The sequence below is a fragment of the Ictalurus punctatus genome, chromosome 16 (genome assembly GCF_001660625.3).
Source record: "Ictalurus punctatus breed USDA103 chromosome 16, Coco_2.0, whole genome shotgun sequence".
Taxonomy (NCBI): domain Eukaryota; kingdom Metazoa; phylum Chordata; class Actinopteri; order Siluriformes; family Ictaluridae; genus Ictalurus; species Ictalurus punctatus.
In genome coordinates this window covers 3,995,612-4,023,527 of record NC_030431.2, presented here as the reverse complement: position 1 = coordinate 4,023,527, position 27,916 = coordinate 3,995,612, and the positions used below count along the sequence as shown (strand labels likewise).

At 38.2% G+C, this 27,916-nt stretch overlaps 1 protein-coding gene across 24 annotated transcripts in view; it reads right to left on the bottom strand.

Annotated features, from left to right (window-relative positions):
* Positions 1 to 27,916, bottom strand: part of LOC108276785 (protocadherin beta-16) — a 210,794-nt gene that overhangs the window by 124,543 nt on the left and 58,335 nt on the right. Inside the window, exon 1 of one of the 24 annotated variants that reach the window (XM_047160950.1) lies at positions 20,116 to 24,519. The exons of 19 other annotated variants lie outside the window; for them this stretch is intronic. In XM_047160950.1, the coding sequence (XP_047016906.1) occupies positions 20,116 to 22,524 (2,409 nt within the window). In that variant the 5' untranslated portion in view covers positions 22,525 to 24,519. 4 more of the 24 variants (XM_047160945.2, XM_047160953.2, XM_053686776.1 and 1 more) reach the window with 4 other exon arrangements.

The following is a 27,916-nucleotide window of genomic DNA, read 5'->3' as shown; positions in this document are numbered from 1 at the left end:
CCACTTCTGTTGACTCTGAGTCATGCTGGAATTCTTTTTCTCTTATCGCGCGCTGCATAGTTTCTGTAAAACTCGGGTCCATCACTAAAACACTTTGTCCTCCAAGTGTAGAATATTTACAGCCACTCTTCCTCGAGTCCGTGGTCATGCAAGCATCATAATTATACATGTGCGGCAGAGTTCCAGTAACTCCTGTGTCTGCGTAACCGGGTGGATAGTACGGAATAACTGGGAGATTGGACTGATAGAAGACGCGCGATTGTCTCCACCTGTAGATCTTTACTGATATTATAACTACTACAGTTGTGATGAAAAGGAAAGAAACAGCAGCTAATGCTAAAACTAAATAAAAGGTGAGGTCATCATTATATTGTTTGGCGTGCGTAAAGTCGGTGAATTCTGAGAGCACTTCAGGGAAAGTGTCCGCTACAGCTACATTGATGTTCACTACAGCTGAGCGAGATGGCTGTCCGTTATCCTCCACAACTACAGTGAGCTTTTGCTTCACAGCATCTTTATCAGTGACCTGGCGAACAGTTTGTATCTCTCCATTCTGCGCTCCCACTTCAAACAGCGCCCTGTCTGTGGCTTTCTGGAGTTTGTAGGAGAGCCAGGCATTCTGTCCAGAGTCCACATCAACAGCCACCACTTTAGTGACCAGATAGCCGACATCTGCTGAACGAGGCACAATCTCAGCCACCACAGAGCCACCAGTCTGTACTGGGTAGAGAACCTGAGGAGCGTTGTCATTCTGATCTTCAACGATGATCGTCACTGTGACTTCAGAACTTAAAGGAGGCGACCCTCCGTCTCGGGTTGTCACATTAAAGCTGAAAGTTTTCATTTGCTCGTAATCAAAGGCCTTGATTGCATGTATAACCCCGCTCTCTGAATTTACTGAGACTAAAGAACTCACTGGGTTGCCCTGTATATTACGATCCTCTAAAAAATACGACAGCCGTGCATTTGGTCCCCAGTCAGCATCGCTTGCTTTTACAGTCAGAACAGCCATACCCGGAGAGTTGTTTTCAGTAACTAATGTTTTATACTCGTCAGAACTGAATACGGGTGGATTATCATTCACATCGGAAATCTTAACATTGATCGTTTTGTTATTGTGTCGTGCAGGACTTCCTTGATCGGATACCAGAATGGTTATGTTGTATTCAGCAATAGTTTCTCGATCAAGAGTTTCATCTGTAATTAATGCATAATAATCAGAAAGTGACGATTCTATTTTAAATGGTATATTTTCATTTATTTTACACTGCACGAGCCCATTTTTACCGGAATCTGCGTCTTCTACATTAATTACAGCCACGGTTGTACCGATTGGAGAATTTTCTGCAATGATGTTTGAAAATGACATAAGCTGTATAAAGGGAGAATTATCATTTTCATCAATTACGTCTATAATTATTTTACAGGTATCGGCAAGACCTCCTTTATCCATTGCGTTGACATTTAATTGATAATTTCTTTTATTCTCGTAATCTAAGGTATTTAACGTTTTAATAATTCCAGTGTCCGGATTTATGTCAAACACATTTCTAGCTTCTTTACTTGCTTGAGCAATTGAATATGAGACTAGACCGTTTACACCTTTGTCAGCATCAGTTGCGCTTACGGCAGTCACGACTGTACCAGCTGGAGTATTTTCTTTCACTTCTGCTTTATACACTGCTTCTTTACATACGGGTTTATTATCATTCGCATCTAATACAGAAATATGAATTTGCATTGTACCTGATTTTTTAGGTGATCCTCCATCATATGCAGTCAGAACTAATTTTAGCTCATCGCGTTCTTCTCGGTCCAGTTCACGCTCTAAAATCATTTCTACATGTTTATCCCCATCAGCGTCATTATTTATTACCAATTTTAAATGATCGTTAGGTCTGAGAGAATAGGTTTCAATACTATTTACTCCTACATCCAAATCTACAGCTCTGTCTAAAGGAAATCGTGCCCCAGTTTCTGTGTTTTCGCTAATGTGCAAATTAACAGTTCCTTTAGGAAATAAAGGTGCATTGTCATTTATATCCTGCACTTCAACGATAACACGATGCAGTTCTATGGGGTTTTCCATGATTAGATCAAAGCTGAAGCTGCAGGGCGTTGTTTGCTTGCAGAGCTCCTCTCGGTCTATCCTCTCCTTCACTACGAGGGTGCCTTTGTCTCTGCTCAGTTCGACATATTGCTGGCTGCCCTTCGTTACAACTCGAGCTTTTCCAGAAATAAGTCTACTTATCTGTATTCCCAAATCCTTCGCGATGTTACCCACGGATGATCCCTCTGGAGTCTCCTCCGGGATTGAATATCTCGCTTGACAAGAAACAACGTCCATTCCGTCAACAAAGAGCAAAATAATCACGGTCACCCATTTTATTTCCGACATGATCTGTCGACGATTGAAAGAACAACAGCGGAAACACGTTGAAGCCATATTGAACTAAAATCAGTCCTTACACGAGACTGTAGTGCTACTACAATAAAGGAACGACTCTGAGAAAAGAAACGCAATCGCTGACCCCAGTCTTTTATGCTTCAGAGAACACTGTATTTCTGTCCAATATCAGAGCTCTTCAATTCACTATTCCCTCCTGCAGCTCCTACGTTCAGCACTTCTTAACCAACAGCGGCACTTAGAGTCGAAAAGCTGAAAACATCGCACTAGGAAGCAACAAAGAAAACATCTTTTTGAAAATTGTGAAATGGCTTGTAGACATAATATATGTCAAGTTAGTGACATATATTGACATACAGACAGAAGTAGTAGTAATTTATCAGCCGTTGAAGCATATACTAAATGCCAAATCTGGCATGGACCAAGCCTAAGTGTATTCTTTTTATTTGTGAATCGTCTATTAACTGCAATCGACTGCAATCAACTCAATGATTGTAATCGCAAATTATTCAACCCAGGCGTTCTCCTTAACAGCTGCACACAATTTGTTCAACCTTTTAATAGATATATAAACGTAACTCTGGTTTAAAAAGAATATTGTTAGCCCAATGATCTGGACTTTTGAAGTTGTCCAAGTCAAAATTCATTGGAAGAGATAAGAAATCTTATCTTATAAACATGTAGTTTACTCAAATGACAAAAAAATAAATCTAGTTCGCTAAATACTTGACTAAACCAAATATTTTTACAGTTAGATGACGTCTTATGAGAAATTATCCTGAAAGTAAAAATCAGTACAGGTAAAAAATCAGTCCAAAATCGAGATGATTTGGTTCACAAATGAAGCAGTGTGTCAGAAGTGTAACTGGTTAGGCTGCTTTATCATGGTCTGGGGTGCATTTTAGCACACACTGTTGGTGACACTGATTAGAAGAAACATATTCAGCACCATATCAACCCCAAACTCATGTCAATTTTTTCATCATCATATCAAAGACACTTACCCTGGTTTTTATATATACCACCTTTCATGGTGATAATTGTTGCAGAAGACCCTTGGTTTCATTCAAAACACCTATATTCCACATGGTTTTATGTTTAGTTCCACTTTCTTGCATGTGTTATCTGAGGGAATTACGAAATCTAGTGAAAGATAATCACCATGGGATTCCTAAATAGAGATTTCACAAAGTGAGTCCTGCATTGCTGGATGAGATTAGTTTTAATATGATAAAATTTGAACATTAAAAAGATGACTCGACAAGTCAGTTTCCGTATATGATTCTTAGGATATACTGTACTGTGCAAAAGTTTTAGGCACATGCAAAGAACTGCTGTAGAGCAAAGATGCCTTTAAAAACAATTAAATTAAATGTTTCTACATTTAAAAATAATACTATAAAGATCAGTAAACAGTAATAAATGAAACAAAGTCAAAATCATTGTGGAATATCATCAGAGTCATAAAAAAATAGTAGTCTCAGGTACAATTTGTGCAGTTTTATATGGAACTGAGCTGTATGTTTTACTGAGCATCTTGGACTTGTTCTGGAGACTTTGACTGTTGCATCTGCTTCTAATTTTTGCAGCAAAACCCAGCAGCATTCATTATGGTTTTTTGTCTGAAAAGTGGTTAACTACTTAATATGCTGCTTTGTTTACTGACATACAAAAACAAATTCTGTAACATGTAATGTTATGCTGGAAAACTAATGTTTGGGAATCTAAAATGTTCAAATTACTTTCTGACTTGTACACAATCTTGTCTTATCATTCAGTTAATATATACTATAACTCAGAAACTGTGGCACAGTGTAATCTGGTGAGAAATAGATACATAGTACTATTTTTCTGAGGCAGTATATGTTTCTTAATTCAAATTACCATTACACAAATATCAAAAGTCTTCAATTGAGTAGATTTTCATACAACTGAGGCATCATGTCTTGCTAAAGCTATGTTTGTGTATAAGCCAAAACCTATGTTATACATCTGTATGTATAACATACTGTGATCCATCAATAACAGTGTATGTAGTTTATGTGTAACAGTACAGGTAGAAGAAATGCTTAATACAAAGTGTGCTCAAACATTTTATCATTAAACTTGTGTGACATTACTTGTAGGTGACAAAAGGAAACACCTGAACCACAAATGCACATGCAGTGTGATGAACAGATCACATGTTTATGTAGTTGATGTCTCCTAGAAAATGTTCAGTTTTGATTTTATGACATAAAACGTCAGTTAAAAAAATTTAAATAAACAAATCATGATTCACAAAACCACAATAATAGACAAATAAAGATTAGTCCTTACCTTGTGAAGCACAAAACAAGTGATCCAGTTGGAGAGAGCATGAAAAAGACACAAAAAACACAAAGAAAAAGGAAAAAAGGTTAGTGTAATATTCTACATATTTTTTTCTCCTCTTCTTGCTTTATTTAGGCCTGCTCAGGAAATGAACAATAAGAGCAAGATCAGAGGAATGTATGCAAAAGCGAAGAAGACAGTTAATAGTAGGTGACTGTTTAAAAACCAGCAACTATACATGTAAACATAGGGACATCATTTCACAAAAAAACACAAGATACTGAAAAGTGAGAATTTTGAACACAAAATTGTTAGGGAATTGGATAATAATAGAATAAATGTGGTAGTATGTGACATCTTTTCAAATAATAAAATATTTTAGTTGTCCATATAGTAAATTACATGTCCAAAGCATACAGGTTCAATATTGAAGAGTATTCACAAAGTAATGTTAAATTAATTAATAATTAAGGAAATGAATGATGCAACAACAGATAGATAGATAGATAGATAGATAGATAGATAGATAGATAGATAGATAGATAGATAGATAGATAAACATCTCATCAAGATATTACTATGACTGTGATGAGCAACACTAAGTAGACAACTGATAATTTGTTACAAACTGCCAATAAACCAGACAAATGTTTTAATGCTTCAGCTCATTGGTATCTTTATCACTTGTATATAAGCTACAGAGGTAATTTTGGCCCAGTTTAAGTGTACCAGGGCTATAACCTGGCCTGGACATTTGGGGCTATAGCACCTACAATCTTTTCTTTAGCCAAGAATAATTCTCCACTTGGAGCAGTTTGTCACTACGTAACTGATTGTCAGTAAAAGAAGACGGCAGTGTTGTAATTTGTATGTAATCTTCAGTGAACGGAGTGTTGTATTTTATCTTCAGTGAATGGAGGCAGGCTTAGTGGTTAGCATGTTTGCCTCACACCACCAGGGTCGGGTGTTCGATTAACACCATTGCCCTGTGTGTGCAGAGTTTGCATGTTCTCCCCGTGCTGCGGGGGTTTTCTCCGGGTACTCTGGTTTCCACCCCCAGTCCAAAGACATGCATGATAGGCTGATTGGCATGTCTAAAGTGTCCGGTGTGTATGAATGAGTGTGTGAATGTATATGTGACTGTGCCCTGCGATGGATTGGCACCCTGTCCAGGGTATACCCCGCCTTGTGCCCGATACTTCCTGGGGTAGGCTCCAGGTTCCCCATGACCCTGAAAAGGATAAGTGGTATAGAATGGATGGATGGACGAATGTAGGCAAGACCAATCAGATAGCAAATACAGGAAAATACATGGAAATACACATGTCTTATTGGCTGACAGGACATCATTCTGCCAAATGCTAGCTCACACAGTCTGTCAGTCAGTGTGAGGGGAAAAATGGCCATTCGATGATTTTTTTCGCAATAAATGGGCTGAAACAGAAACACTAGCATCCTCTCATGCTGAGCAGGAAAACAAGATGTGTAAATGTCCATATGAGTTCCAGGTTACGTGAACATGATACGAGCAGAGCATAAGGACAGCTAATATACTTTGCATGGCGCTGTAGCAGCCAAACCAATACAATGAGAGCTTAGTTGTGCCTCCCCTTGGCTAGTGACACCAAACTCGACTAGTCTCATGGTAGACAGTCAAAACGTTTTATATTTTATCAGCCTGGTAGTCCTGAAAACATTGATAACACCTGAGGCAAATTAAATGATAAATCCAACTTTTTGTCTGATCATGTCATACATTGAAGGTAAAGTTACCACAGTTTACATAAAACAAAACTTTAGGCTATTAGCTAAGAATGTTGAAATTGAGAATTGACCATAATTGAATGTGTTTACTGATACAATTACAGATAAGCCAGAGAGGATAGTGAAGGAAGAGAGAACAGGAGATAGAGAAGGAAAGGAGACAGAAGAAGCAGATAACATAGACATTAAAGATGAGGGAGACCTAAACAGAGGACAGCGAATGTTGCACGAGGCAACAGGGAACATCCGAACTGAACTTATAATCTTCCTTCCTTCTTCAGTGATGATATTTTCTAAGCTTTATCCCTCACATGCAAGAAAAAAAATGCATGGAAACAGTCATTTAGGAGTATGTTTTTAAAAGTTATAGAGAAGAATCTGGACTCCGCCTCATATGATTTATAGTCCAGGTAACACCCTTGAAGAGTACCACCAGAAGTGAAAGTATTGTCATTGTAAGAGATATGAAGATGTTTTAGACAGAAAACACATTTGACAAAGCAGTGGTGACAGCATATGTTTTTCTCTTTCATATCTGAGCTTTAAAATGAGTTTAAAAAAAAAACCCTAAAGAAATAAATATGGCAGAAAGTAACATCTGAAATATCCAGCAAACATAAAAAAGTAACCTTCCACAGCACACAGTACAATACACTAATGCACTCATATATTTCACTTAAAAGGGCGTATTGTGTATTCAGGAGAGTACTGCTTGGGTCATCCAAGCACATATTTCCCCGTATTCTAAAATATATCCAGAAGTTCAACAAAGCCAAATGAATACCATTATGTCCTTAGCCACGAATGACATTGAGGAGTTCAAAGATTACTTCAAATGCTCTGATTATGAAGTATTCAGTGTAGCCACTGGCCTTGATGCCAATACCAAAATGGGAATATCTGTGTATAGCCCAAAACTGTTAAGCTCCACCAAAAACAATCAGACTTTGGTTTAGTAGCAAGGAAAACAGTGAATAAATGTTTGTAGTAACAAAAACAATCAATGACATAAATACAAGGGCATTTATACATCTATAACACTCTTCCCACTCCTGTTAATTTTTTTCAGTAACCAGCATAATGTTGCAAGCATGCCTGATCCCATATTTACAAAACGTAGATGCTTACCAAACGTAGATCAATTACCATTTTTAAAAAATTACAACTGTACCCCAAAACAGACTCATTATTCTTATCACGGGTAACAAAATGCAGAAAAAACTGTATTCTGTTTTTAGGACACGGTTTTCTCACCTCATCATCATAAGTTGTATTGTTAAGTGTAATCAAACTTGCAGCTAACGTTTCATTCTGGCTCCTTTTCAAAGTTCCACCAGCAGTAAGAGTGCTGTCATTGTAAGATGTGATGAACTTGAAGTCACTGGTGCGGGATCCTGTTGTTAGATACGTGTCATAATTGTAAGAACTGCGGAGAGTTCCAGCTCCCTCCACCTCTGCATAGTTGGGAGGGAGATACGCGCTGGGAATGGCGACTGCTCCATCAAACAACAGTCTGGGCTTTCTCCTGTGGCAAAACTTCACAGCCAGGATCACAATAATGAAAGTCAGAAAGAAGGTGGACACGGAAACTAGCGCAATGATCAAATAAAAAGTCAGTTTGGAATTGCTCTCTTCATAAGTCATGTCTTTAAGTTCTGGAACTTCAGCAAGATTATCAGAAATCAGTAAATATACAGAACAGGTAGCAGAGAGAGGTGGCTGTCCGTTATCTTTCACTGAGATAACAAGGTTCTGTTTCATGCTGTCAGATTCAGTAATGTCCCTCGAAGCCCTGATCTCTCCACTATGGGGGCCGATAGTGAAAAGTCCCAGATCAGTAGATTTGACAATCTGATAGAACAGCCATGCGTTCTGTCCAGAGTCAGCATCCACAGCGATCACTTTGGAAACCAGAGAGCCAGAGAGAGCAGCTTTAGGGACCATCTCAGTCATTAAAGACTTTCCCTCTGGAGCAGGGTATAATATCTGTGGAGAGTTATCATTCTCATCTGATATGAACACACTCACAGTCACGTTGCTGCTGAGTGGAGGAGAACCATTGTCTCTGGCTACAACCTGGACTTTAAAATTTCTGAACTTTTCATAGTCAAATGACCTCACAGCATGGATCACTCCTGTATCTGAGTTAATGGATAATAATGAGGACACTGCAACACCGTTTATCTCACTGGGTACCAGAGAATACAGTACTGTACCGTTTTGTCTCCAGTCTGGGTCTCTTGCAGTAACAGAACTAATAGAGGTTCCTGGTTTGCTATTTTCCATCACATATGCAGTGTAGGATTGCTGTTCAAATACAGGAGGATTGTCATTGATGTCTGATACAGATAGATGAATAGTCATGGATGAGGATAAAGGTGGAGAGCCTCCATCAGTAGCGGTGATGGTTATATTATAATCTGCCTCTGTCTCTCGATCCAGGGGATTTGTGTTAATTAGAGAAAAATAGTTCTTAATAGATGGATTTAATTTAAAAGGAACATTTCCTTGAATTGAACAATGAATCTGTCTGTTATCACCAGAGTCTTTATCCTGAATATTAATAATGGCTATTTCAGTGCCTACAATAGTGTTCTCCAGTACAGGATTGTTTAAAGATGTTAGAATAATCTTTGGAGCATTGTCGTTTTCATCAGTAATATCTATAGCAACACTTGCAGTCGATGCTAAGCCAGATCCATCTTTGGCTTGAACTCTAATTTCGTAATTCTTTTCTTCCTCATAATCTATAACTCCGCTTACCTTAATTTGTCCAGTGAGTTTATCAATAGAAAATAATTGTGCTGCGTTATTAGTAATGCGACTGAATTCATAAGTGACTGCACCGTTTGCTCCTTCATCTGCATCTTCTGCGCTCACAGTAACGACTTCTGTTCCGATCGGAGCGTTTTCAGCTAAAACGACTTTATATACAGGCTGACTGAACACCGGAACATTATCATTAGCATCTAGCACAGAGATGTGTATAACAGCAGTCCCTGATCTCTGAGGAATCCCGCCATCCACTGCGGTAAGAATCAAGTCAATATCGTTCTGGTGTTCGCGATCCAGCTCTTTCTCCAACACAAGCTCTGCGTATTTACCCCTCTCGGTGTTTCCTTCCACAGACAAAACGAAATGGTCGTTCTTTTCTAGCGAATATCCATTAACTCCGTTTTGTCCGATATCATAATCATGAGCTTCATCCAAACGGAAGCGCTGCCCTTTTATAGCGGACTCCTGGATTTCAAAAGAAATGCGATCATTAGCAAATTTAGGCGCATTGTCATTAATATCCTGAATATTCACAGAAATGCGATGCACCTCAAGCGGATTGGACAAAACGAGCTCATAATTTAAGATGCAGGTAATTCTTGAACCACAAAGCATATCTCTGTCGATTCTATCCACTACGATCAAATCTCCAGAATTCAGATTTATGTCGATGTACCGTTTACTGCTCTCTTCAGTGTTTATTCGCGCCTTACGCGCTGATAAACTTTGAGCTCCGACTCCGACGTCTTTTGCAATATTTCCGACCACATACTGACGCCTGGTTTCCTCTGGAACAGAATAGCTCAGATCTCCTCGTGCAGCGGGGAAAAGAAAGAAAAGGAGCACTGATGTGAGGAGAGTAGACAGCAGAACTGAAAGCTTCCTGCGTCCCATATCTTCAGAATTCAAATTCTCATTCCCGAATAATTCAACCTAACGTTGTTGTATTGATGTAGTCCGCAAAATTTGCCAAAAAATCTTTCCTGGAAGAGAACGATTCGATTACTCCATTTTGTGGCCAGCTTCCTCTTGGCGTCACTGATGTCTGCAGATGAATATTTCAGAGGTGGGTGGAAATTCTCCACACTACGTGGATGTGATGGTGAACAGCGACGCTTTGAGTATATTGTGTTTACTACAAGTATATATAAGCCAAATATTTATGGAATGTAAGCATATAGTATTCACCCTTTCGGCTCTTTTTGACTGTGGAGATAATTTACCGATTATAACAACATCAAATGGATTTTTTTTGTGTGTGTCTTCTATATTTTTTGCTGCACTGTGTGAGAAATAATAATTGATCTGGATGAAACGTTGCTAAATGCACACTAAAAAAAAGAAAACTTGACTTAACTTAAAGTTTCAAGGGAAGATGCTGCACAGCTGTTTTGAGATGTAAGACGAAAAGATAAATTGGAGTAAAACATACTTTATCATTATTGTTGTTGTTGTTAATAGTAATACTAATACCATTATTATTATTATTATTATTATTATTATTATTATTATTATTATTATTATTATTATTATTATTGTTGTTGTTGTTGTTGTTGTTTAATATTTAATTTTTATTCCTTTTTTTTTTATTAATGTATGAGCGAAGTAAATTAACATTTACATTTGAAGTGTCCTAACCTAAGCAGGAAAGCAGAGTAAACAGAGGAGAAGCGTGTTTCAGCACCAGGGACAGCTCTCATGCAGTCGCTCTGTTGAGATTAGTTTCAGCTCTTACACTTGTTACATGAAAACACCCACACACACACATACACACACACACACACACACACACACACACACACACACACGCGCACACTCACACACGCACGCACACACACACACACACACACACACACACACACACACACACACACACACACACACACACACACATTAGTGAACGTAGTGGTATGAGCATATGTGTTTGTTCACATGTTAGCTTTAAAATGACAATAAATAAATAAATAAATAAATAAACAAGGCAGAAATTAACATGTTATATCCAATGAACATCAAAAAGTAACCTGCCACAGCACAGAGAACAATACACTAATGCACTGATGTATTTGACTTAAAAGGGCTGATGGGGAGACCAAGCACACAACATCTTTTCATATTCCAAAATATAACCAGAAGTTCAACAAATCAAAACAAAAACTATCATGTTCTCAGCCACATATGACATTGAGGAGTTTATAGACTATTTCAAAAGCTCTTAGTAAGATGTATTCAGTGCAGCCACTGTCCTTGACATCAATACCAGAATGGAAGTATGTGTGTATCACCAACACACTTAAGCTCCACAAACAGTGTTTGGTTTATAAGCAAGGAAAACAGGAATAAATATCTGCAGCAAGAAAAGACCAAAATCAAGTCCAAAAAGAAATAGCATCAAATAAGAAAAACACCACAAGGACACTTATTGATCAACAAATCACTTCCCACTCCCCTTTCTTTTTTTAAGTATACAGTATACTGTTGAAAACATGGTTAATGCAAAATTGACCAAAATCAGATGCCACTACCTATATGATCATGAAATAAAATATACATCTGAACCAGAATGAGACACATTATTCTCAATACTGGTTAGAACATGAAAAAAAATGCATTCTGGTGAATTAAGAAGAAATTGCACTAAAATTCCATTTTGATGTCACCACCGCAACTATGAATAAATGTGCTTATGAATCTAACATAAGAACAGAATGAAGTTTCCTCACCTCATCTTCATTGTTAAGTGTAATCAAGCTTGCAGCTAACGTTTCATTCTGGCCCATTTTCAGAGTTCCACCAGCAGAAAGTGTGCTGTCATTGTAAGATGTGATGAACTTGAAGTCACTGGTGCGTGATCCTGTTGTTAGATATGTGTCATAATTGTAAGAACTGCGGAGAGTTCCAGCTCCCTCCACCTCTGCATAGTTGGGAGGGAGATACGCACTTGGAATGGCGACTGCTCCATCAAACAACAGTCTGGGCTTTCTCCTGTGGCAAAACCTCACAGCCAGGATCACAATAATGAAAGTCAGAAAGAAGGTGGACACGGAAACTAGCGCGATGATCAAATAAAAAGTCAGTTTGGAATTGCTCTCTTCATAAGTCATGTCTTTAAGTTCTGGAACTTCAGCAAGATTATCAGAAATCAGTAAATATACAGAACAGGTAGCAGAGAGAGGCGGCTGACCGTTATCTTTCACCGAGATAACAAGGTTCTGTTTCATGCTGTCGGATTCAGTAATGTCCCTCTGAGCCCTGATCTCTCCACTATGGAGACCGATAGTGAAAAGTCCCGGATCAGTAGATTTGACAATCTGATAGAACAGCCATGCGTTCTGTCCAGAGTCAGCATCCACAGCGATCACTTTGGAAACCAGAGAGCCAGAGAGAGCAGCTTTAGGGACCATCTCAGTCATTAAAGACTTTCCCTCTGGAGCAGGGTATAATATCTGTGGAGAGTTATCATTCTCATCTGATATGAACACACTCACAGTCACGTTACTGCTGAGTGGAGGAGAACCATTGTCTCTGGCTACAACCTGGACTTTAAAGTTTCTGAACTTTTCATAGTCAAATGACCTCACAGCATGGATCACTCCTGTATCTGAGTTAATGGATAATAATGAGGACACTGCAACACCGTTTATCTCACTGGGTACCAGAGAATACAGCACTGTACCGTTCTGCCTCCAGTCTGGGTCTCTTGCAGTAACAGAACAAATAGAGGTGCCTGGTTTGTTATTTTCCATCACATATGCAGTGTAGGATTGCTGTTCAAATACAGGAGGATTGTCATTGATGTCTGATACAGATAGATGAATAGTCATGGATGAGGATAAAGTTGGAGAGCCTCCATCAGTAGCAGTGATTGTTATATTATAATCTGCCTCTGTCTCTCGATCGAGGGGGTTTGTGTTAATTAGAGAAAAATAGTTCTTAATAGATGGATTTAATTTAAAAGGAACATTTCCCTGAATTGAACAATGAATCTGTCTGTTATCACCAGAGTCTTTATCCTGAACATTAATAATGGCTACTTCAGTGCCTACAATAGTGTTCTCCAGTACAGGATTGTTTAAAGATGTTAGAATAATCTTTGGAGCATTGTCGTTTTCATCAGTAACATCTATAATAACACTTGCAGACGATGCTAACCCAGATCCATCTTTAGCCTGGACTCCAAATTCATAATACTTTTCCTCTTCATAATCAATAACTCCATTTACCTTAATTTGTCCAGTGAGTTTATCAATAGTAAATAATTGTACTGCATTATGAGCTATATGGCTAAATTCATATGAAACTTCGCCGTTTGCTCCTTCATCTGCATCTTCTGCGCTCACAGTAACGACTTCTGTTCCTATCGGTGCGTTTTCAGCTAAAACGACTTTATATACAGGCTGACTGAACACCGGGATATTGTCATTAGCATCTAGCACAGAGATGTGTATAACAGCAGTCCCTGATCTCTGAGGAATCCCGCCATCCACTGCGGTAAGAATCAAGTCAATATCTTTCTGTTGTTCGCGATCCAGCTCTTTCTCCAACACAAGCTCTGCGTATTTCCGTCCATTTTTATTTTCTTGTACAGACAAAACGAAATGGTCGTTCTTTTCTAGCGAATATCCATTAACTCCGTTTTGTCCGATATCATAATCATGAGCTTCATCCAAACGGAAGCGCTGCCCTTTATCAGCGGACTCCTGGATTTCAAAAGAAATGCGATCATTAGCAAATTTAGGCGCATTGTCATTAATATCCTGAATATTCACAGAAATGCGATGCACCTCAAGCGGATTGGACAAAACGAGCTCATAATTTAAGATGCAGGTAATTCTTGAACCACAAAGCATATCTCTGTCGATTCTCTCCACTACGATCAAATCTCCAGAATTCAGATTTATGTCGATGTACCGTTTACTGCTCTCTTCAGTGTTTATTCGCGCCTTACGCGCTGATAAACTTTGAGCTCCGACTCCGACGTCTTTTGCAATATTTCCGACCACATACTGACGCCTGGTTTCCTCTGGAACAGAATAGCTCAGATCTCCTCGTGCAGCGGGGAAAAGAAAGAAAAGGAGCACTGATGTGAGGAGAGTAGACAGCAGAACTGAAAGCTTCCTGCGTCCCATATCTTCAGAATTCAAATTCTCATTCCCGAATAATTCAACCTAACGTTGTTGTATTGATTTAGTCTACAACATTTGCCAAAAAATCTTTCCTGGAAGAGAACGATTCGATTACTCCATTTTGTGGTCAGCTTGCTCTTGGCGTCACTGATGTCTGCAGATGAATATTTCAAAGGTGGGAGGAAATTTCCACACTACGTGGATGTGATGGTGAACAGCGACGCTTTGTGTATATTGTTTTTACTACAAGTATACAAAAGCCAAATATTTATGGAATGTAAGCATATAGTATTCACCCTTTCGGCTCTTTTTGACTTTGGATATAATTTACCGACTATAACAACATCAAATGTTTTTTTTTTCTTGTCTTTTTTTTTTTTTTTTTTTTTTTTTTTTTTGTGCTGCACTGCGTGAGAAATAATAAATGACCTGAAAGAACAGTTGCTAAACACACAGTGTAAAAAATGAAAAGTTGACTTAATTTAAAGTTTCAAGGCAACCTGCTGCACAGCTGTTTTGAGATGTAAGACGAAAACATAAATTGGAGTGCCTTATTATTATTGTTTATACTTTATTGTTTATACCTTTATACGTTATTATATTGTTTTTTTACGTTATAATATTGTTTATTCCTTATTATTATTGCTGTATACAATTATTAGTATTATTGTAACATGCCTTATTATTATTGTTCTTGTTGTTCTTGTTGTTAATAAAACTAATCATATTATTATTATTATTATTATTATTATTATTATTATTGTTGTTGTTGTTGTTGCTGTTGTTGTTTAATATTTAAATTTTTATTCATTTTTTAATTAATGTATGATTTATGTATGTGACAAGCAAATTAACATTTACATTTAAAGTGTCCTAACCTAAGCAGGAAAACAGAGTAAACAGAGGAGAAGCGTGTTTTAGTGCCAGGGACAGCTCTCATTCAGTCGCTATGTTGAGATTAGTTTCAGCTCTTACACTTATTACATGAACACACACACACACACACACACACACACACACACACACACACACACACACACACACACATTAGAGAAGGTAGTGGTATGAGCATATGTGTTTGTTCACATGTGAGCTTTAAAATGACTATATATATATATATATATATATATATATATATATATATATATATATATATATATATATATATATATATATATATATATATATAAGGCAGAAATGAACATCTGTAATATCCAGCAAACATTACAAAGTAATGTGCCACAGCACAGAGAACAATACACTAATGTACTGATGCATTTGAATTAAAGGAGCTGATAGGGGAGTCCAAGCACACAACATCTTTCCATGTTACAAAAAAAAACCAGAAGTTCAACAAAACAAAACAAAAACTATCATGTCCTCAACCACATATGACATTGATGAGTTTATAGACTATTTCAAAAGCTCTGGGTAAAGTGTATTCTGTGCTGCCAGTGGCCTTGACATCAATACCAAAATGGAAATATGTGTGTATCCCCAACACACTTAATCTCCAAAACAGAGTTTGGTTTAGAAGCAAGGAAAACAGGAATAAATATCTGCAGCAAGAAAAGACCAAAATCAAGTCAAAAAAGAAATAGGAACAAATAAGAAAAACACCACAAGGACACTTATTGATCCACAACTCACTTCCCACTCCCCTTTCTATTTTTTAGGTATACAGTATACTGTTGAAAACATGGTTGATGCAAAATTGACCAAAATCAGATGCCATTACCTATATGATCATGAAATAAAATCTACATCTGAACCAGAATGAGACACATTATTCTCAATACTAGTTTGAACATGGAAAAAATGCATTCTGCTGAATTAAGAAGAAATTGCATTAAAATTCCATTTTGATGCCACCACAACTATGAATAAATGTGCTTATGAATCTGACATAAGAACAGAATGACGTTTCCTCACCTCATCGTCATTGTTAAGTGTAATCAAGCTTGCAGCTAATGTTTCATTCTGGCCCATTTTCAGAGTTCCACCAGCAGTAAGTGTACTGTCATTGTAAGATGTGATGAACTTGAAGTCACTGGTGCGGGATCCTGTTGTTAGATACGTGTCATAATTGTAAGAACTGCGGAGAGTTCCAGCTCCCTCCACCTCTGCATAGTTAGGAGGGAGATATGCGCTGGGAATGGCGACTGCTCCATCAAACAACAGTCTGGGCTTTCTCCTGTGGCAAAACCTCACAGCCAGGATCAGAATAATGAAAGTCAGAAAAAAGGTGGACACGGAAACTAGCGCGATGATCAAATAAAAAGTCAGTTTGGAATTGCTCTCCTCATAAGTCATGTCTTTAAGTTCTGGAACTTCAGCAAGATTATCAGAAATCAGTAAATATACAGAACAGGTAGCAGAGAGAGGCGGCTGTCCGTTATCTTTCACTGAGATAACAAGGTTCTGTTTCATGCTGTCAGATTCAGTAATGTCCCTCTGAGCCCTGATCTCTCCACTATGGGGGCCGATAGTGAAAAGTCCCGGATCAGTAGATTTGACAATCTGATAGGACAGCCACGCGTTCTGTCCAGAGTCAGCATCCACAGCGATCACTTTGGAGACCAGAGAGCCAGACAGAGCAGCTTTAGGGACCATCTCAGTCATTAAAGACTTTCCCTCTGGAGCAGGGTATAATATCTGTGGAGAGTTATCATTCTCATCTGATATGAACACACTCACAGTCACGTTGCTGCTGAGTGGAGGAGAACCATTGTCTCTGGCTACAACCTGGACTTTAAAGTTTCTGAACTTTTCATAGTCAAATGACCTCACAGTATGGATCACTCCTGTATCTGAGTTAATGGATAATAATGAGGACACTGCAATACCATTTATCTCACTGGGTACCAGAGAATACAGTACTGTACCATTCTGTCTCCAGTCTGGGTCTGTTGCAGTAACAGAACTAATAGATGTTCCTGGTTTGTTATTTTCCATCACATATGCAGTGTAGGATTGCTGTTCAAATACAGGAGGATTGTCATTCATATCTGATACAGATAGATGAATAGTCATGGATGAGGATAAAGGTGGAAAGCCTCCATCAGTAGCAATAATAGTTATATTGTAATCTTCTTCCATCTCTCGATCCAGCATGCTTGTGGTTACCAATGAAAAATAATTCTTGATCGATGGATTTAATTTAAAAGGAACATTCCCCTGAATTGAACAACGGATCTGTCGATTATCTCCTGAATCTTTATCCTGAACATTAATAATGGCCACGTCAGTGCCCACAATAACATTCTCAGCTAGAGGATTATTTAAAGATTTCAGAATAATTTTAGGAGCATTGTCATTGACATCAGTAATATCTATAATAACACTTGCAGTCGACGCTAACCCAGATCCATCTTTAGCCTGGACTCCAATTTCATAATACTTTTCGTCTTCATAGTCGATATCGCCATTTACCTTAATTTGTCCTGTTAGTTTAGCAATAGTAAATAACTGTGCTGCGTTATCCGGAATGTGACTGAATTCATAAGTGACTGCACCGTTTGCTCCTTCATCTGCATCTTCTGCGCTCACAGTCACGACTTCTGTTCCGATCGGTGCGTTTTCAGCTAAAACGACTTTATATACAGGCTGACTGAACACCGGAACATTATCATTAGCATCTAGCACAGTGATGTGTATAACAGCAGTCCCTGATCTCTGAGGAATCCCGCCATCCACTGCGGTAAGAATCAAGTCAATATCCTTCTGTTGTTCGCGATCCAGCTCTTTCTCCAACACAAGCTCTGCGTATTTCCGTCCATTTTTATTTTCTTGTACAGACAAAACGAAACGGTCGTTCATCTTCATCGAATACTCGTTGACTCCGTTTTGTCCGATATCAGAATCGTGAGCTTCATCCAAACGGAAGCGCTGCCCTTTATCAGCGGACTCGTGAATTTCTAGGTTTATGCGCTCATTAAGAAATTTTGGCGCATTGTCATTAATATCCTGAATATTCAGAGAAATGCGATGTAGTTCCAGCGGATTTTCTAAGACGAGCTCATAATTCAGGATGCAGTTTAGTCTCGAACCACAAAGCTTTTCCCGGTCTATTGTCTCTGAAACAATCAATTCTCCAGTATTAAAATTAATATCCACATACCGCTTGCTGCTATCCTCTGTTTCAACTCGGGCATTTCGTGTTTTTAATTTTATAGCATCTATTCCGAGATCCTTTGCAATGTTTCCAATAACATACCGATGTTTCGTTTCCTCCTGTACTGTGTAGCTCAAATCTCCACAAACGGCGCTCTGATTGAAGAAGAGAGCTGAGAAAAATCCTAATAATACACACGAAACAGCTCTATTCTTCATACTCCCAAAGCTTGATGACATCGTCACGACTTCAAAATATGTCGAGAATAAAGCTGTACAAAAAGAGATGTTCGATGCCTGCGTATGTGTTTCCTAAGAATGGCTGTTATCTCTCGCTGTAATCGTTTTTTTGTTTTTGCTGCAAGACCGACCTCTGAGTACATATTTAAAAGAAGGATCGTGTGGGGATCCCTCTGTTTCCTACAGCTAAAGAGCGACACTCTGAGTATTTTTCAGTTATTACAGTTTTATTGAACCGTTTCTTATGAATTGTCTCCAGTTTTCCAGTAATGTCGAAACAAAGGAAAAAGTCGCGTTGATAAACTGCTGGATTGTTTCTGGTGCCTTTGAAAGACTAAACTCTCATCCAGCTGCAAACCACTGTCCAAAGGTCCAAAGCAGTGGTTCTACAGACATCGTACTGGTTAGATAAATAACAAAAAAAAGTATTCTGTCCTTTAAAACAAATTAAATTGTTCAAGTATTCTGATAACCCTCAAAATGAGTCTCATGTTACATCATAAACATGTAGAGAAAAATATTCAACATTATAATTCTTCCTAACTGAGAAAGACTTTATGTTTTCACCTAAATATTTTGATGAAAAGAAGAGACGAGGCTCAGTTTAGTTGGACAGCATTTTTCTGCATGGACATCTGAGCAATCACTCACCTCACCAACATAATCATAGGAAAAATATTAAATGGAGTTATTTAATAGTATAAAAGTATATAAAAGTAGTAATTTTGTAATGCAGTAGATGTCACACCTAAAAAGCAGAATGACAGTGTGCTAACAAGTTGGGCTGCTGAGGCATAGAGAAATCACTGCATCAAGTCAGTGGTCAGTGTGCGACAAAATAACTAAAATGTACAACCCAGTGTGATGAATCAGTATATGCAATGAACTGAAGACTAATCTGAACCATACAAAGTACTGCACCACATCTGTAGTACGAATTGTGAAACATACTGTGACATTTTGCTATAAAGAAACAGGATTGTGATGGTTATAAGCATTTGCTGTGGACTTGCATTCAAAATGGCATGTGCCTGCAGCATATATAGTATCCAACAAATCACAAAGAGCACTTTTGACACTGAGAGTTGCAGTAAACATCACAGTGAGTGTCAAATAATCTATTCAATTTATGAAGAAATTGGAAGGTCATTGACGTTGTGTATGTAAATGGACAAAGTGGATTTCACAATGATCAGCTAGTCCAAAAACAAAGTATCAATATGGAAACAAAGATATATTTACTGGCAACATAATAGCAGCTTATAAAAATGAATAAAATTGCAAAGAAATGAAATGGTATAAAGAAGAGATCAAATTTAAATAATAACACTGATAGGAACACCACAACCAGATTTAAGGACAGGTACATTTTCTTACCTCATGTTCCTCTCCTGTATTGTTAAGTGAAATCAAGCTCGCAGCTAAGGTTTCATTTTGGGCCATTTTAAGAGTTCCACCAGGAGTAAGAGTGCTGTCATTGTAAGATGTGATGAATTTGAAGTCACTGGTGTGGGATCCTGTTGTTAGATACGTGTCATAATTGTAAGAACTGCGGAGAGTTCCAGCTCCCTCGACCTCTGCATAGTTAGGAGGGAGATACGTGCTCGGAATGGCAACTGCTCCATCAAACAACAGTCTGGGCTTTCTCCTGTGGCAAAACCTCACAGCGAGGATCAGAATAATGAAAGTCAGAAAGAAGGTGGACACGGAAACTAGTGCGATGATCAAATAAAAAGTCAGTTTGGAATTGCTCTCTTCATAAGTCATGTCTTTAAGTTCTGGAACTTCAGCAAGATTATCAGAAATCAGTAAATATACAGAACAGGTAGCAGAGAGAGGCGGCTGACCGTTATCTTTCACTGAGATTACAAGGTTCTGTTTCATGCTGTCAGATTCAGTAATGTCCCTCTGAGCCCTGATCTCTCCACTATGGAGACCGATAGAGAAAAGTCCCGGATCAGTAGATTTGACAATCTGATAGGACAGCCACGCGTTCTGTCCAGAGTCAGCATCCACAGCGATCACTTTGGAGACCAGAGAGCCAGAGAGAGCATATTTAGGGACCATCTCAGTCATTAAAGACTTTCCCTCTGGAGCAGGGTATAATATCTGTGGAGAGTTATCATTCTCATCTGATATGAACACACTCACAGTCACGTTGCTGCTGAGTGGAGGAGAACCATTGTCTCTGGCTACAACCAGGACTTTAAAGTTTCTGAACTTTTCGTAGTCAAATGACCTTACAGCATGGATCACTCCTGTATCTGAGTTAATGGATAATAATGAGGACACTGCAATACCGTTTATCTCACTGGGTACCAGAGAATACAGTACTGTACCGTTCTGCCTCCAGTCTGGGTCTCTTGCAGTAACAGAAGTAATAGCAGTTCCTGGTTTGTTATTTTCCATCACATATGCAGTGTAGGATTGCTGTATAAATACAGGAGAATTGTCATTGATGTCTGATACAGATAGATGAATAGTCATGGATGAGGATAAAGGTGGAAAGCCTCCATCAGTAGCAGTGATAGTTATATTGTAATCTTCTTCCATCTCTCGATCGAGCATGCTTGTTGTTACCAGTGAAAAATAGTTCTTGATGGATGGATTTAATTTAAAAGGAACATTCCCCTGAATTGAACAACTGATCTGTCGATTATCTCCTGAATCTTTATCCTGAACATTTATTATTGCCACCTCAGTGCCCACAATAACATTCTCAGGTAGAGGATTATTTAGAGATTTCAAAATAATTTTTGGAGCATTATCATTTATATCAGTAATTTCTATAATAACACTTGCAGTCGATGCTAAACCAAAGCCATCTTTAGCCTTGACACGAACTTCATAATACTTTTCCTCCTCGTAGTCGATATCGCCATTTACCTTAATTTGTCCTGTTAGTTTATCAATAATAAATAATTCTGCAGCGTTATCCGGAATGTGACTGAATTCATAAGTCACTGCACCGTTTGCTCCTTCATCTGCATCTTCTGCGCTCACAGTAACGACTTCTGTTCCTATTGGTGCGTTTTCAGTTAAAAAGACTTTATATACAGGCTGACTGAACACCGGAACATTATCATTAGCATCTAGCACAGTGATGTGTATAACAGCAGTCCCTGATCTCTGAGGAATCCCGCCATCCACTGCGGTAAGAATCAAGTCAATATCCTTCTGTTGTTCGCGATCCAGCTCTTTCTCCAACACAAGCTCTGCGTATTTCAGTCCGTTTTTATCTTGTACAGATAACGTAAAATGATTATTGTTTCCGAGTGAATAGACGTTAACTCCGTTTTGTCCGATATCAGAATCGTGAGCTTCATCCAAAGGGAGGCGCTGCCCTTTTATAGCAGACTCGCGGATTTCAAAGCTAATTCTCTCATTAAGAAATTTTGGCGCATTATCATTAATATCCTGAATATTCAGAGAAATGCGATGTAGTTCCAGTGGATTTTCTAAGACGAGTTCATAATTCAGGATGCAGTTTAGTCTCGAACCACAAAGCTTTTCCCGGTCTATTGTCTCTGAAACGATCAATTCTCCAGTATTAAAATTAATATCCACATACCGCTTGCTGCTATCCTCTGTTTCAACTCGGGCCTTTCGTGTTTTTAATTTTGTAGCATCTATTCCGAGATCCTTTGCAATATTTCCAATCACATAAGGCGCCTTCGTTTCCTCTGGAACTGTGTAGCTCAGGTCTCCGTGAGCAGCAGAAAAAAGGACGGAAAGAAGCGCAGTGAGTAGAGAAGACAACGGGACTGAAAGCATCCTGCATCCCATATTTGAAGAGCTGAAAATCCTCACTCGGATAATTCCAGTTAACGCTGCTATATTCCTGCAATGTGTAAAAAATATTCAAAAATCCATTCGCCTAAGAGAACAAGTAGATTACACCATTCCGTATAGCGCGTGTTCTTGCTGTCGTTTATGTCAGCAGCTGAATATTTACGGGAAGGGCAGAAAGGTTTAGTATTATGTGCAAGTGTCGGTCAACAGCGACACTCTCAGCATTTTGATCTCATTGCAAGTCTATATTAGACAGCATTTAACTGCAACAACGAATGCATGTAGCATATAGTCTTAGTTATTTTTCTTAACCGTCACTGTATGGTGAAAAGCATTCAGTGAAAATAACTTCATTTTAATCATTTTCTTGTGTGTGTAGTGGAGTACTCGTGCTCTCCACAAGAACTGAGCAGAAGCTGAAAACTCCTGATTTGGAGCAGAGATCAAGTGTTATAGCTTTTCACATTTCTCATATAAAATCAAATATCATTAAAAAATAGAGTTTACTAAAAGACAATAATTTGCAGCACTCAGTGTCCTTTTCTCTGATTGCTGGAGTCTGCTAGGAATTAAGGAATTGTCCAAAACGAAAAATTGCAGATTCTTTTATAACTGTTTAAAGAATGTTGGATGAAATAAATGATACTACTAGAATGTCCAACAAAAACAAGAACTGTAGCGAATTATAAAAGTGATGATTCTCTAAGTTTCATGGCTATGTGAATTTCCTAAATGATGAACGACAGAAGAAGAGATAGAATGACGTCTAAAGCTTCAGCACCATGGAGAGCCACCGGTTATCCCTGACATTACTGTATCTTTTTAGATAATGTTTACGACTTTTAAAGATACATGTGATTATATGTGTTTTATACATAAAAGCAACGAATTCACCTGCAAATCATTAAAAACAAGATTAAACCTGAGATTTCTAAAAGACACTTAAAGCTACTTATTTACATATTTCATTCTTTTTTATGTATTCAGCATGGCAAGCTCCACAAAGTTCTATAAAATCAATATAGGCTTAAATACTGATGCTTCAAATATAATAAAGTGTTTGAAAATCATTAGTTTCATTATCAACACATAGCGACTGAGCACAGATAGAGCTGATGTGAAAAAACAAGGGAAGATGTAACATTTAACTACAATGAAACTGTGCTATCCAGAAGCATCATTAACCACTCATCTGAGTGAGACATTTACATTAGACAATGCTGGAGACAGCAATAAAAATGTATGACTAGCCCTACACAGAAATTTGGACCGAATATGAAGACACACTCATGATACAGTAGAGCAGAAAATGACCTATTTTACTAGCAGGTAGCTGTAGCATGTAGAGTAACCTACAACACACAAAAAGCAGCTACAATACTAACTCATATCACACTGTAGTGCACACTGGGTATCCCCTGATATAAATGCAGGAAGTCCACAAGGTGACAATTCAGGTATCAGCATGTTCGACATGATTTCTTAGATAAAGCAAGGAATCAACCAAGCAAGAAAATGAGAAATGGAATGAAGAACAAGAGAATGAAAATCATGTAATGGGAAGAAAAAAAAAATTATGCTAAAGGTAATGGGCCAGAATGTGGTGATGAGAGTTTAGCAGCAAAGTAAATTAAAATCTTGTCCCTAGGAAATGTGAATTAATCAGATTTTATGCCACACAAAGTCTATGATTAATGAGAGTAATAATATTTGAGTAATATTTACAGAGAGCAAGTTCTATGTAAATACTTTAAAAATGACAGTACAAATTGTCACAACTTGTGATTATTTGAAAGTCAAGCTTAAAAGGCTTAAAATGCAGACTTCATTAATGAATAAAAAACCAATATTGAAAATGCAGGCTGGTTTTCGCCTACTGTAAATAATAAATGCCACTCCATCCCACCTTAGATGACAAAAATGTACTTAGTTGAAGCATACCATTGAATTACATTAAAACAATTCAGCACAAAAAGGAAAAGTAAGAATTCTTACCTCATCTCCCTGCCCTGTATTATTAAGTGAAATCAAGCTTGCAGCTAAAGTCTCATTTTGGACCTTCTTAAGTGTTCCACCAGCAGTAAGTGTACTGTCATTGTAAGATGTGATGAATTTGAAGTCACTGGTGCGGGATCCTGTTGTTAGATACGTGTCATAATTGTAAGAACTGCGGAGAGTTCCAGCTCCCTCCACCTCTGCATAGTTGGGAGGGAGATACGCGCTGGGAATGGCGACTGCTCCATCAAACAACAGTCTGGGCTTTCTCCTGTGGCAAAACCTCACAGCCAGGATCAGAATAATGAAAGTCAGAAAGAAGGTGGACACGGAAACTAGCGCGATGATCAAATAAAAAGTCAGTTTGGAATTGCTCTCCTCATAAGTCATGTCTTTAAGTTCTGGAACTTCAGCAAGATTATCAGAAATCAGTAAATATACAGAACAGGTAGCAGAGAGAGGCGGCTGTCCGTTATCTTTCACTGAGATTACAAGGTTCTGTTTCATGCTTTCAGATTCAGTAATGTCCCTCTGAGCCCTGATCTCTCCACTATGGAGACCGATAGTGAAAAGTCCCGGATCAGTAGATTTGACAATCTGATAGGACAGCCACGCATTCTGGCCAGAGTCAGCATCCACAGCGATCACTTTGGAGACCAGAGAGCCAGAGAGAGCAGCTTTAGGGACCATCTCAGTCATTAAAGACTTTCCCTCTGGAGCAGGGTATAATATCTGTGGAGAGTTATCATTCTCATCTGATATGAACACACTCACAGTCACATTGCTGCTGAGTGGAGGAGAACCATTGTCTCTGACTACAACCTGGACTTTAAAGTTTCTGAACTTTTCATAGTCAAATGACCTCACAGCATGGATCACTCCTGTATCTGAGTTAATGGATAATAATGAGGACACTGCAACACCGTTTATCTCACTGGGTACCAGAGAATACAGCACTGTACCATTCTGTCTCCAGTCTGGGTCTGTTGCAGTAACAGAACTAATAGATGTTCCTGGTTTGTTATTTTCCATCACATATGCAGAGTAGGATTGCTGTTCGAATACAGGAGGATTGTCATTCACATCAGACACTGATAGATGAATCGTTATAGAAGAAGATAAAGGTGGAGACCCTCCATCAGTAGCAGTGATAGTTATATTGTAATCTGATTCTTTCTCTCGATCGAGCATGCTTGTGGTTACTAAAGAAAAGTAGTTTTTGATAGATGGGTTTAATTTGAAAGGCATATTTTGCTGAATATAACAATTTACCTGTCGGTTGTCTCCTGAATCTTTATCTTGTACATTAATAATGGCCACCTCAGTGCCTGCTACCGAGTTCTCAGGTATTGGGTCGTTTAATGATTTAAGAATAATTCGAGGTTCATTGTCATTGACGTCAGTGATGTCTACAATAATTTTAGCAGATGACACTAGGCCAGGACCATCTTTGGCTTGTACTCTCATTTCATAATATTTTTCTTTTTCATAATCGATGTTCCCACTCACCGTGATTTGTCCAGTGATTTTATCAAGGGAAAATAATTTCACTGATTTATCCGATAAACGACTGAGCTCATATGTGACGTCACCGTTGGCTCCTTCATCAGCATCAGTCGCGCTGACTGTAATCACCTCCGTGCCTAAAGGCGTGTTTTCAGCTAGACTCACTCTGTACACAGGTTGACTAAACACAGGAATATTGTCATTGGCATCCAGAACATTCACATATATAACAGCTGTTCCTGATTTCGGCGGATTACCGCCATCAAACGCGGTAAGAATTAAATTAATGTCTTTAAGGTTTTCACGATCGAGCTCTTTCTCCAGGACCAACGTAGCGGATTTTCCTCCGTCCGGGTTCTCATGCACAGATAAAATAAAGTGTTCATTTTTTTCAAGTGAATATCCCTGAACTGCATTACGTCCTATGTCCAAGTCATGAGCTTCTTCCAAAGGGAAGCGCTCGCCTTTGTCAGCCGACTCTCTAATTTCAAAGCTGATGCGCTCATTGGGAAAAAGGGGAGAGTTATCGTTTACATCCTCAATCTGCAGTGAAATGCGATGCACTTCAAGAGGATTTTCCAACACAAGCTCGTAATTAAGAATGCAAGAAATCCTCGACCCGCAAAGCTCCTCTCGGTCTATTGTTTCCGCCACGACCAGATTTCCACTACTCGGATTAATGTCGCAGTACCGTTTCACGCTGTCCTCTGTCTCCACCCGAGCCTTACGAGCAGATAAACGTTTCCCATCAAGTCCGAGATCCTTTGCTATATGTCCAATCACATATTGACGCTTCGTTTCCTCCGGAACAGTGTAGCTCAAATCTCCATGGACTGGGTGAAGAAAAATTAAAATAAAGCCAAGAGAAAATAATATCGCAAACAAACCCATCTGCGTGTCCATTTTAGAAACAATTAAATATCTCTACTGTGTTCTAAATGTATCTAATTACTGTCGTCTATTCGGAATTTTCACTGACAATAAACATCCAAATGCAGCAACGTTTGTAGATGACAGGAGGGGCTGGAAGACGACATGAAATGGGTGGAGAGGTTTATTATATTTTACTCCGTAGGTGAACAGCGACGCTTTGAGTATTTTTTTATATATTGCAGTGTATTCTCTCCAGTCATTACTATTTCCATTCCAAATATGTGATGTATTAATAAACGAATGAATATGGAAATTAATAGTGTCTATCCATTTAATGTAGTAATAATACTATATCTATATAATATATATAGTAGTATATAGTACTATATAGTGGTAATAATACTATATGCTATACTAATCAATATTATACTAATTACAGCTGTAGTCTTTAATCAATGTAGAATGAAAATAATTAATCAAAGCAGTTTACTGTCTAATATTTTTTTAAACAACTTGTATATAAATCTAGGAATACATATAGATGAGATTATTTAGATGAATATATCAATTGTCTATAATCGAACAGCAAATTATTAGAATAATTGCAATTATACTAATTAATCTACCGTTATCCCATTAAACATACTGATGCCTTAACAGTACAACAGAAATAAAATAGGCTAAAGAAAGCTATAATCTCTAGCAAGGGAAAAGACCAGTAGAATTACATGGTATATTAGACCGAAAATATAGTCATGGTTACTAAGTCATAAACACAGGAGCTGGCCGAGGTGCTTATTTTTTGTTACACCAGAGAATCCATGGCGAAGATCAGAAAACTTTAGGCTGCGTCAGAATTTTAGCTAAAGTTAAGTCTACGATTGATCAAACTAATTTTACAATTAATAAACAAACCACATTTGACAAATGTTCTGGGGTTTTTCTCGGTCATAATATGCATATTAATGCACAAATAATATTGGTAGGAAAACAGAAAAAAAACTGCTTTATT